This window comes from Astyanax mexicanus, chromosome 1 (assembly GCF_023375975.1).
Source record: "Astyanax mexicanus isolate ESR-SI-001 chromosome 1, AstMex3_surface, whole genome shotgun sequence".
NCBI classification, from domain to species: domain Eukaryota; kingdom Metazoa; phylum Chordata; class Actinopteri; order Characiformes; family Acestrorhamphidae; genus Astyanax; species Astyanax mexicanus.
The window spans coordinates 80,299,966-80,313,067 of NC_064408.1; the positions used below are offsets into that span (position 1 = coordinate 80,299,966).

At 37.9% G+C, this 13,102-nt stretch overlaps 1 protein-coding gene across 2 annotated transcripts; it reads left to right on the plus strand.

Moving 5' to 3' along the window:
- The first annotated feature begins 3,160 nt into the window (after positions 1–3,160).
- On the plus strand, positions 3,161–12,268 carry vgll2a (vestigial-like family member 2a). Of its 2 annotated transcripts, none has more exons than XM_007255367.4 (4): positions 3,161–3,426; positions 6,451–6,739; positions 8,231–8,722; positions 10,648–12,268. In XM_007255367.4, exons 1-4 carry the CDS (start codon positions 3,343–3,345, stop codon positions 10,686–10,688), a joined length of 906 nt encoding a protein of 301 aa, XP_007255429.3. In that variant the 5' UTR covers positions 3,161–3,342; the 3' UTR covers positions 10,689–12,268. The 2 variants fall into 2 exon arrangements, with proteins under 2 accessions (XP_007255429.3, XP_049340166.1); XM_049484209.1 differs by having other exon boundaries at positions 10,499–10,740.
- Positions 12,269–13,102: the final 834 nt, after the last annotated feature.

Consider the following 13,102-nt stretch of genomic DNA (forward strand, 5'->3'; position numbering starts at 1 on the left):
CTCCTGAAGACAGAACTCTTCAAAGAGCACTTACTCTCCTAACACCTCTAACACACTAACTACTTCTAACCTCATTTCCTTCTTCCCCTCCTTCACTCCTCTATCCTATTATTCCCCTTTGACCTCCTTTTATCCCTATCCAAAGTTGTTTTTACCTTTAAACTTATTTTACATTGTACTTGACTATTGTAAGTCGCTTTGGACAAAAGCGTCTGCCAAATGGAATGGAATGTAATGTAATGTGACGGAAAACAGGAGGGAAGTAAAAGCTCGACATGAGACACTCTATTTCGCCCTTCTGTCAAATGTGTTGAATGCGCTGTTGTTTCAGCACGTTAGGTCCTATTAGCTGGGTATTACCACTCAACGATTCCTTGTCCTTAAGCTGTTTGGGTAGAAACAGAAACCCTGTCAGGTTACACAGTCAAAACCCCCCTTTGTTTCGGAGCTGTCAAATCAGAAATGGAGAGTTATGGCAAGCTGTAACTTAATCTGGGAACAGGTGTGGCACTGCCAATTTCGAAGTGAGAACAATATGTATGAAGTGTTATAATGAGCAAACAGTTGTTCGTCCTTTTACTGTACAGTCTTTAAATAAAGAATCTATTTAGATCCATTCAGGGAAATGTACACTTACTTATTCACACTTGTGTAAATGAAGGTATTACTATATTTACCAAACAATAAGCAATGTGAAAAAATCCACATAGTGTGGCTGGACAATGATGGCATTAGTTTACTGGTTTTCTTTAGTCATTAGTCATTATAGTAAAACAAACACAGTGACATCATGGATCACTTTGTTGTTCTGTTTGTATTATTGCCCCCACTACAGTGTGGTATTTTGTAGCCCCTTGTAGTCTTTCGCTCACAAGAGTGTCCTGAAGACAATGCCACTGGAATGCAGGCAGAACGAGAAGACACACTGCAACATGCATTCTGTTCCTCAAGTGTTACTTCCAGCTCAAGCCTGTGAGTCCTTTACTAATGCAAAACACAGCACTGTTAATTATGCCTAAACGACAATCTATTAAGACAAACAGCAACCAACCATGCTGTACTGTGTTGTATCACATTGTTTTAAGATTGATTATATGATATTGTATTGTGTGGTAACTTGGCATTAATTAACAACAGCATGTAGCATTGCGTTGTGTGTTGTAGCTACTGTTAGTTTCAAACACTGCGATAGATAGATAGATAGATAGATAGATAGATAGATAGATAGATAGATAGATAGATAGATAGATAGATAGATAGATAGATAGATAGATAGATAGATAGATAGATAGATAGATAGATAGATAGATAGATAGATAGATAGATAGATACAAAAAAATACTATCCTAAAAAAATAAAGGTCTGTATACAATGACGCACCTCCCAAAAATTCTGGACTTATAACATACTGGAATACTGGATAGTGGAATAACATTCCGGTAACTAATAAATGATATTTCAAAATCAGTTTAAAACTCTATTGACTATATTAAAGAACATCCTATTTGTCATTCTATGTAACAGCCATTATTGTTTGGTGAGAACTAAAAAATATCTGACATCCAGCACTCTGGACAGCGCTAGCTTGGCATAATGTGTGATGGACTCCACGAAGAGGTTACAGAGTGCCAGAATGCCAACCATTCCTGTCAAATTCCTGATTAAATCTTGATGAGCCTTAACCATGCCTATTACAGCTGCTCCACCACACAGCAAATGGATATGACAATACAAGTATCATTGCTGTAAGTGAGCAGAGCATCAGTGTTTTGTCAGTTGCGGTGTAATGTTGATTTTAAGCATCCTAATGATATATAGTGTCCTTTGACCCATTGAGACTATTTGACCTCTGACACTGGAATCTAAAGTGCTCGTGGTCACTGTGGAGTTGCTGTGGCCTGTTGAGGAGGAGAACTGAAGTATTCCTCACCATCCACTCTGTGAGTTTAACAGGTTGTACTGTTTAATATTTATGGTAAATAATTGACACAATTTGAGACATTTTAACCATTTTAAAACCTGAGCACTTTAATTTTTTTTATATAGTTTTATAATTTCAGAATTAGTTTCTCTAATGTTGCTATTTATACGTATATGTTTGAATAAAATGAACATTGTTGTTTTATTCTATACAGAAATAATTTCTCGCAAATTCCAAATAAAAATATTGTCATTTAGAGCATTTATTTGCAGAAAATGAGAAATGACTGAAATAACAAAAAATGTGCAAAGCTTTCAGACCTCAGATAATGCAAAGAAAGAAAACAAGTTCATATTCATAAAGTTTTAAGAGTACAGAAATCAACATTTGGTAGAATAACCCTGGTTTTTCATGCATATTGGCATGTTCTCCTCCACCAGTCTTACACACTGCTTTTGGATAACTTTATGCCACTCCTGGTGCAGCTCAGCTTGGTTTGATGGATTGTGATCATCCATCTTCCTCTTGATTATATTCCAGAGGTTATCAATTTGGTAAAATCAGAGAAACTTGTCATTTTAAGTGGTCTTTTATTTTTGTGTATATATGTTTGTATGTGTGTGTGTATATGTGTGTGTGCACATCAGACAAAACCACCCAGGATATGTGGGTGCAAGGAAGTGACCCACAAACAAACAAAAAACACACGAATGAATTACATGATAGAAATACTACAAACAATAAAAATAAACCAGACAGGCAGGATACCGTTAATAGTAATACTAATAACATCTATATAAATATAGATGTATATTATATTATATTTTCACAATAGAAAATAAACATGTACAGGGAGAAATATTCTAATTAATATAACGTATGTTTCCAGTCGTTTTTATTATTAATCATCACACCTCAGGGAGGTTTTTATCGTTTTCTAGCTGGAAGCTCCACGAGTCCGAGCGGTGTACGGTACGCTTCTTTCTGTTTTCCCGCCTGTATTCCGGCAGGCTCCGCCCACGTTCATTTGGATTGGTCCCTACTAGACCTTCATAACTTATATACATGGGCGAGTGGTTCGCTAATATGAAGCACCAACCAATCCGAGCGCAGCGTGGCGGAAAACGAGACGCTCTCAACCAATCATTGCAGAAGACGGCGTGACGTGCCGGAAAACGGGCGGGAAAACAAAACCCGGCCGGCTCCGCTGCGCCTGTGCTCAGTCCCGCCGCGCCTGTGCTCAGTCCCGCCGCGCTGTCTTACAGGAGAGGACATAAAACTTGCTCAGAGACTTTTTACCCGCAGCTCGACCCACCGCGCCTTTCTCCTCCAGACACCCAGAACTCCTCCGTCTCCAATGAAGCGCTACCTGGCCCTGCTGAGTGTTCGTGCGTGGTAAATTAGGCTCGTTTTTTGTCGCCATGAGCTGCCTGGATGTGATGTATCAAGTGTACGCTCCACCTCAGCCCTACTTCACCGCCACTTACAGCCCCTATCACCACCAGGTAGGACCCCAGCACCTCAGGACTCTTCAGGAGCACACACACTGTCTACAGGACTCTCAGGGCACACCGCGCTCCTCTCAGCAGCTCTTACTCCTCAGAAAAAAAAAACTTCACACTCAGGCCTGAGGCTTAGCTTTTACTCTTCGCTTTAAGATGAAATTAGTTTGGTGAACCTGCCAGAGTTTCATCTCACTAAAACACCAGCTATTACAACACCTTAAAGAGGTTCTTTATAATGCTTATTTAATAGCTTAATCATAAGCAGAGCTACGCATGAGCATACCGCACACAGCAAAAAAAAAAAGTCAATCTAAGCAATCTAAGTAATTTTAATAGTGTCTAATAATAATGTTGTCTAGCAGTAGGCTAATTCATATACACATATACCTTTAAAATAAATGCATTACTTATTTAAGTTCCACCAGCAAAAATACTCAATTATTTCGTTATGCTTATTGTTAAATTAGCTCCAGCAATTGGGTTGAATAGACTATATATTCAGGTACAACAGAGTAACTACCTTTTAGTGAAAGGGTTTTTTTACCCATGTTTTTTTGTGCCAGTAAAGATTATAAATATTTTAAACACTATCACCAACTGAATATGTGTCAAAAACTTGATGATCCCAAATTGTCTGGCTTTCAAATAAAAAATCTATAATTAAAATATATATTGTTAATTAGTACAGTGATACAGAATGCACCTTTTGACTGGTTTAATTGTACTAATCTGTACTTCCTTCTGTTAGTCTAAAGACTTTGTACTTCAGAGGAAACACATCTGACTCTGTAAAAAACAATATTTTACCTTTGAAGGTACAATTATGAAAAGTGTACCTTTGAGTACAAGAAATTAATTATATCATATCTCAGTTGTTTAGTGTGTGGATTACATTACCCTGGAGATGATTTATAATTATTTACTATTACTAGCTACATTATGCAGAGCCGTGACTTTACTGCTACACACTGTAGCACATAATACGTAGTGCTGCAGTCACTCTGATAGTGTTTAATTAATTCTTACACAAAATAATTATTTAAATTACATAAAATATCTTCTAATCATTGAGTTACTAGCAGGATACTCTGTTATTTATCCACTCCTACTTAGTGTTGCTGTAACTCCTATAACAGTGTAAATAAAAAAAAATATCACCTTGGTAGTAATTATTTACTACAACACTATGCAGAGTCACACACATGCTGACTTACACTACAGCCTACAGCACAGAAAACACAGTGCTGAATTCACTCTAATAGTGGTTAACTAATTCTTACACATAATAAGGATTCACATTACATCAGCTTGTAGGTCATTTATGTTTATTCATACTCATATGCAGAGCTGCAGGTTACGCAAGCTGATGTATCCTACACAGGCTACACAGCACTAATGTCACTCGCTCTGTGTGCTGAAGTCACTGTAGAGACTGCTGAATCATTTTTAATTATTTCTTAAAAGTGGGTATTAATCATTTTAAAAAAATTATTCACAATATCATTCACAAATGGAGAATATAGAGTACAGATTGACTTACAGTGTGCTGCAGGCTCTGCTGCAGAATACATAGTGCTGAATCACAATTAGAGTATTAATTGTAATTTAGATTAAATCATCTTTTTGTATTCTCACAAACATAAGATTATAATACTGTGCGACTGATATAATCTGATAATGTATTAAGATAAAATATCCAGTTAACTCCAACATTTGTTCTTATAATAATAATAATAATAATATAATATAAGTAATATGCAACAGTTATACAACTACATCCTTATAAAATCATTATCTTTATAAATATCCTTGAAAGTTAATTGCACACTTTTTAATCTGTCGACGCCTAAATCTGCACTGTTGTTTACTCTCAATGTCAAATAAAGTATGTAATATGTTACCAGCATGTATTGCGTCACCTGTGGGATGTTATTTATAATCTTCATTTGTAAACAAATGGGCTTACACTGTTCACATCAGACATGTTAGGTATTATCACATCAGTGTCCAATTAATTCTTAGTGTTAAATGAACTCCTACAGTGTTTACGATTACAATTATGGTTACATCATTGTTAGGATATTTATAGGTGCAGTCAGAGCTACATGAGCTGGCTGATATACTTTTAATACTGGAGATAAAACAGAGTTTCAGCAGTGGGTTCTTTTCTGTACTGGATAAACTGATTGGCAGATTCTTTTCTTAAATTAACTTTAGTTTTTATATTCATTCATAATAAGTTTAAATGTTTCAATATTAATTACCTATTGATAAGCATTTTAATGATGTGGAGACTGAATTAGTTAAAGGACAAAATAAAGCTGTTAGTGCTGAATACCTCAGTTCTGGGGGATTATAAAGAGCTGTTAAAACTGAAACGGGTGAAAGGAGAGAATGATAAAGAGAGGCTGATGGGGTGAACTGTCTTCTGATCTGGGTCACCGATGCTAAGCCCTGTTTAAAGTTCTGGCACTTTCCTAAAACCTCTCACAGCAAAGATGCTCTCTCCCTCTCACACACATTTATATGTGTGTATTTGAGCACAGGACTGGTTTAGTAGTTCACAAATTAGGCAGTTTTCAGGTTACACAAATATATATCCTGCTAAAAAAATCAGCAGGTCATTCAGAAAAAAACAAACCATATGTTGGTCAAGAGCAGGTTAATGATGTATGTTTTACAGCATAAACAGCTAATTTTGAGCTGTTCAAATAAAAAATAAAAAATTATATTTTTTCTGTGTTATAAGGCATTTATTTTGAAGCATTTCCTTATTGGGGAAAATTACAGTATATTTGTTTACACTTAATCACAATTACTAAAACTATGATAGGCCTAATGTACAGTTTTGTTTAAACGTGAGTTTATTCTGAAACATGTATATATTTTATATAAAACATAAATTAAAATATAAAATTAAACAGTATTAATTATTATTTTTTCATAAAGGAATCAATAAACTGATCCTAAATATACCTTTATAATAATCTTTCTTTTTTCTCTGTCTGTCTGTCTGTCTGTTAGAAACTCGCCTCTTTCTACTCGAAGATGCAGGAAGCGCAGGAAGCGGCGAGCGGCGGGAGCGCCTCGTTCTCCAGTTCGCACGCGCCGCCCGTTAAAGAAGAAGAGCCGCGCGACCCCGCGCCCGAGGCCGAGTACCTGAGCGCGCGCTGCGTGCTTTTTACCTACTTCCGAGGGGACATCAGCTCTGTGGTGGACGAGCACTTCAGCCGCGCGCTCAGCCAGGCCGCGGGACACGCCCACTCCTCCTCCAGCGGCGGCAAACCCGCGCGGGGCTCCAGCTCCTGGAAAGGTACTTTAATATTATTTGCTTATTAGAATTAAATTAATTACATTTACTAGTATTAATACTAATACTTACACTCTCCTGGTCCAGAGTTCTGGATATAGACCTATAGCAATATAGTACAGTACTGAGTGTCTCCAAATTAAAATTCACAAACAGAACTTAAACCTCTATTCACAACGGATTAAAACGGACTGTACAACCCTATCCACAAAGAGCCGGAGTGGCAGCAGGTTTTCATTATACAACCAGCAGCAACACCTGATTCCACTTGGTTCATCATTTGAGTTCATTTTCAACACAACACAACTGATCACAGCTGAGCTTCTGCTTTGCTGGAATAAAAACCTACAGCCACACCAGCCCTTTTCTGATAAGGTTGGGCCCTTTTTTATTTTATTGATACAAGAAGGAAATAAAATGTATCATGCTCTGTATAATTGGGGGCTGCTAATAATTTATTCTATTGTGATTATTATTTACCACCATGTTTTTGTTTTTTATTTGTCATTAACATGTATATATTGCTTGGCAGTTTGTGATTTACCTCTTTAAACACTAAAGAGCTGTATGATTGCAATAAGTCAATATTTTATCATACAATTAAGATCCTTTTAGTGTACGTACTTAAAATACACACTGTCCTAATGCAGTAAATGTCTATCTTTGTATTGGTTACAATGTTCACATACAGTATAATCTGACAGTACGGTTGGATGCAAATATATGCATCCCTGGACACAGAGTAGCCTCTGCAAAACAAACTTTTTTATGTTCTGTCTTCACACCTGGTCATTTTGTGTGACTAGTATCTGAATTGTGTAAAGTGATTAGATTTTAACCACATGTATTTACACTTCGTAGCCAAATGCACATTAGAGTAGTCTGAAATCTGATTGCTATGTGGGACAGAATGTGCACATTTCCTCACAGTAAGGCAGTTATTGCTGGTGTTTAGGTTCTAGTGAGAGGAGTTTTCCTTAAATGCACCGGTATAACACGTGTCTTAGACCATCCTGGATTTAAAATTAATGTTTGGTGTGTTTACACTTGTATTTGTTTGACATTTTCCACATGACAACTGTCTTGCTAGTTTTTCAGTAATTTCAAGTCAGGAATCTGAGGTTTTGCTTCTCTTAAAGTAGTTGATAATGGATTTTCAGGTATATTTTGGATCTTATTGTATGAGGCCAGACTCTTTTCCATTTATGTTTCTGGACTGCCTGCATCACATATTAACAGTAATCTGTACATTTATCTTTGCAGAATTTCTTATGCCACTGCCTACCATGTAACCCCAAAGTAAACATAAAGCTTTACAGTTGGCAAAGGGTTCTTTTCTTAAAACCCTTCTCCTTTCTCTAAGAAAACCTATTGTGAATTTTTAAAATTAAAACAGTACTTAAGTAACATTAAGCAGAATGTTAACAGTTTGGAGATAGAAAGGTTTGTTCTCACAGAGACAATATGTAAATCTGTCTTCTATCTTCTTCCCAGATGGTTCATTCCCAATGAGTCAGCGAAGCTTTCCTCCGTCATTCTGGAACAGCGCATATCAGCCTTCGGTCACAGCTTCTCTAAGCAGTGCTCTGGGTGCATCCCACTCAGAGCTTCCCTTTGGAGCTGACCCCTACTCCCCGACCTCCTTACACAGCCACCTCCACCAGACCACGCCGGAGCCATGGCACCCAACACACCATCACCACCACCACCACCCTTACTCGCTCAGCGGAGCCATCAGCTCCCAGAGCTCCGCCTACTCCCGGCCCTCCATGCACGACATGTACGGGACACACTTTGACCCCCGATACGGTTCTCTGCTGGTCCCTTCGGTGCGACCACACAGGCTGCCTGCTTCCACGGTGCCCGCACCCGGACCTTCACCCTGTGACATCAGCAAAACTGAGCCGGTCAGCTCTGCCTGGACTGGAGCCTTTACCGGGACGGGCTCGGACATGGGCCAGGGTCTCAGCCTGAATGTGGAGACAGGTAAGAAAAAAACTCCAAGTCAGAAAAAGTGAAGACAACATGGAAAATACAAATAAAAACATGCACTGTTAGTTCCATTACTTTGACTTTTGATTGCAGACAGAATTCAGTGTATTGTCTAGTCAGTTTAATTTTTAATATACATCCATTCCTGACCTGCAACACATTCCAAAAAACGTTAGGACAATAAAAATCACACATATCATATGATGATAGTCTTTTGGACTTAATAACAGTCTGGACTGTCCTTTTAATTGTACAGTGTCTATTTTTCTAAATATATACAGATTCATATACAGATTTGTGAAAGGCTTCATCTCAGGTGTCTCTGAGCTCCAAGAAGCCGATGCCACTCCTAAACATATTTAACTAAGGAATTTTTGTTAGCACAGTAAAGTTTCAAGTGGCATTTGTAAATGTAACTCACAGTTGTAGTGCTTGACAATGGTTTGCTAAATTGACTTGGCCAATGTTGCTCTATCAGCTATTAAGAAAAGTTCTTGATGAGATCTTTTTTTAGGCTTTTGTTCATGGCATTTGCGCACTGAAATTTCTCCCAATTCCTTGAATTGTTTAATGCATTTGTTCACTGTAGAGAGAAATATGCAACTCCGCTTCAATCTTTCTTTGAGAAACATGTTAACAAAAATGTTAACATTTTAATAATTCGCACATGAATGGGTGTATATTAATAAATGCATAAATCTAACGAGACAAAACCTGAAATCTCTTGAGTTTATATGGTCTGCAATCAAATACATGTAAAGTAAATGTAAGTAACATCATGTTTATTTATGTATTTTATATCATTTTTATTCTATCTCAACCTTTTCTGCTTGTAATTATTTATTAATTTATTATCCACCCTTAAAATGTTTCCAAGTGATTCTTGGCTTAGTTTTTTCCGTGTATTGAACCTATACAATACACCAAAAAGTGCAGGCATTTTAAACTTAAAGTGTTTTTAAACATCAGCTTAGTTTCTTTACATTCTGCCAAAAATCCATATTTATTGAATTATCATTGGAATCCCTTTCTTCTTACATATGGTTTTGTCTTTGTCTCAATGGGCCATGGACAGAGGTGAAGCATGATTTATTTGTTACATAGATCATAAAACCCTTAATTAAATAAGTCATCTGTTTTTAATTATGCTTTTAAAAGTAGTCCTTGAGTGCGTGCTTTTTGGCACCATTTATGAGAATGTTTGATTAGTACTTTGCAGTAATCCAGAGACACTCAGAAGGGTTGAGAGCACATAATGAAGCCTGAGGATGCTAACTGAATTGAAAATATATGTATGTGAAGATGGTTTGCTTTTGAATTCACAAGCCATTCAGATTTCAACAAGAGTGAGGTGCCCTGCCTTGTAGCAATATTTCAAATTGAAAAACCTTTCCCTTTGAAATTCCAGCGTGAGCAAAGTATGTTTATGAGGTTCTTTTTACTGAGACATCTTCTGAAGTCATTGATGTTTTTAAAGTCGTTGTTATGTGTAAGAATTTCCCTGATCTTTTAAAAGCCAAGGTCGGTGTGTTGTGTTATATCATGATGTATGTTGCAGACTTATTAATTGAGTTTTCAACCTCTGCCTTTGTGGCTTATGCTTTTCACCCTTTTCTTGTTTCGCGGCTTCCCACGCCTAAGAATTTGCTGTTTATTTCCCCCCACCTCTTTCTGTCTCCCTCTCTTTTCTTATCCTGCTTCTTCTGTTGTCTTCCTGTCCTCTCTTTCTTTCTATCTCTCTCTCTCTCTCTTTCTCTCTTACTCTCTCAGGTCTGCAGAGCCAGGATAAGAGCAAGGACTTATACTGGTTTTAGCGCCCTGCTGAACCTCCAGCCTTCCGCTGACTTCTTGTCTTTCTCTGCCTTTGTAGGCAACAGCAGGGCCCTTTTTCTGTAACAGATTCTGATTCTCACTTGCAGCTCGGCGCTACACGCTCTGCGGCGGAGGCATCCTGAGCTGAAATCATGCCAAAGTGGATGAACCCCCCAGGCCCAGGCTCCATGAGAGGCCCATACTGAGACACTAAAAGCTAACAGAGACTCCGGCTGAGAGATGGACAAAAAAACAGCATTAAACGGCCTTCCCGAAATACACAGCGGTGTGACCACGCGGCAGCTGTTCTCTCGCTGGCTCGCTCGCCGCTTGTTCTTTCTATCTCGCCGGCCTCAAAAGCTCTCAGCCTGTTCCAAAGTGGACACATGGTCCAAAAGAAAATAAAAAAGAACAAGCAACTTTGGCTTGGGAGGAGGGGGAAGAGACGCGCGAGAGCTTAAAAGTCAGAAGTGACCGGACGCCCTTTACATGGGGACCATGGCCAGTGCCAGAGGAGAGGCTGCTGTGTTATTGTGACTTTCTTTTTTTATTAGAAATTAGAGACTCTGATGAGAGAGCAGCATTCCCTGTCATGACAGAAGAGAGCAGGGGCTATTTGAAGCCACTTGACTCTATCTATATTGCTCTCAGCAGCTGTCATCGACAACTGTTTTGGAACTCCGCACGCACACTCACAATGGCAGTGTCACTGTGCAGTGTTTCGACCAAGCAGGGGCTCAGGATTTCATAAAAGGAGCATTTTGTCATTTCTGGACCCCCACCCACACAGGGAACAACTGGTTTGGCTTTTTTGATTTAAGGATGAATGACGGGGGTGGGTGAAAGGAAGTGCCTGTGGACGGACAGACACAGAAACACACACACACCACCTCTGTTTCAACTATCTGTGTTGCTGTATACACTATATGTGTGTGAATGTGACTAGTGCAAGGAACTGTGGACACATTGCCATAAAAGTCACATTCTTTTAATGTTGATTCTCTTTGACTGTCGGCCATCGCTGGCTCTGCACGACAGGTCCTAATGGTGTATTGTGGATATATTAATATATTGCATTGTAAAGTATTTCACATTGATAGTGCATTGAGGAGCCTTCAGTGTTATCTGTATTTCCTGTGTAATGTTGTATTCAATGGAACAGTGTAATTAAAACTGCAACTACATTCAAATGTGCTGAAGGCTTTCAGTATTTATCATATGCAGCAGTAAACGCATTTCTTTAACAGGTGAGTAGAGATGTTCATATTGACCTCATCTTATAAGTTATTCTATATAGTGCTACTACTATGACCTGTTGATTGATAAAGTCATTCAATCCAACCTTCAGATCTTTTAAAAGAATATGACACAAATGGAATAGTTTTCTTTCAGTCTTACCAATATACCATTGAGGTCTTTGTGTGTCCATTTTGTTGCATACATTATCAAGCGTAATAAATGCTGCATATATTGCGAATGCTGCTGCTATACTATGGGTATTCAGATAATTTCCAAGGTCAAGACAGCTGGGAGTTGGGAATATAAGCCAATATAAGAACAGTTTAAAGGACAGATGTGTGAAAGCAACAAGAAAAAACTTCTTAACTTTCAATGAAAGCCAGTGACTTGTATTGCATTTCTGTAGGTCTATTCATCATGAAATTCTGACACAATGAAAGAACAATGACCGTGCTCATATTATTTAAAAAATGTGTGATAGCAATGATATACTGTATTTCAAAACACCCTGTGCAGGTTATGTGAAAAGCGTTTTTTTCTGCCATGTGTTTTGTCTCTCAGCTGGTCTGTCCTTTTTGTAGTATGTGTGGTTTAGTCCTGGACAGCTGTAAATTAATATCAGTTTCTGACTGAGGTGATGAAAGAGGCAGCAGGGTGGATGGGACTTGTTTTAACTGGGGCGTCTAAAACAAAGATTGACTTTCTCAGTGTTCACTTAGTTTAGATAAGCATGTGTGAAATGAAAAGTAAAAGAAAATATCACAGATTCTTTTTAGGTGAAGCAAATAGCCTGATTACACTATGTAACTAAGTTAAATTTTGAAGCGAGTATTCCACACCTCATTTATAAAGCTAATTTCCCATCAGCATGCCTCAGCAGTTAGTTTTTAACAACACAAATACACAAATAGCCCTGATTCATATGTATATCCTTCTTATTCATAATTTTTCTCATATGTGGTCAGAGTTGTCTTCATTAGCGTATTAGTTTATTTATTAGCTATACAGCACATTTTCAGTCTGAACAGCTAAGATTAATGACTTACGTGCAACATAGTGTTGTGTATAGTCACAGCAGGGTTTTACAGGGAACAAGGAAAGAAGTGTGACAGATCTGAAATCTCCCGGGGGTCAAGAAACAACAACATATTTAAGAGAAAAAAAGAGAATAAAAAATCATGGATATTTTTATTCAGATGTTTTTTAAAATAATTGTCTTTAAACAATTTACTAGCTAAGCTGTTCTAGCATGTGACAGTCTCTTTACTCTGTGTATGAAAGCTGTGAACACATCTTCTGAGATGATCTGAAGGACTGAAATGT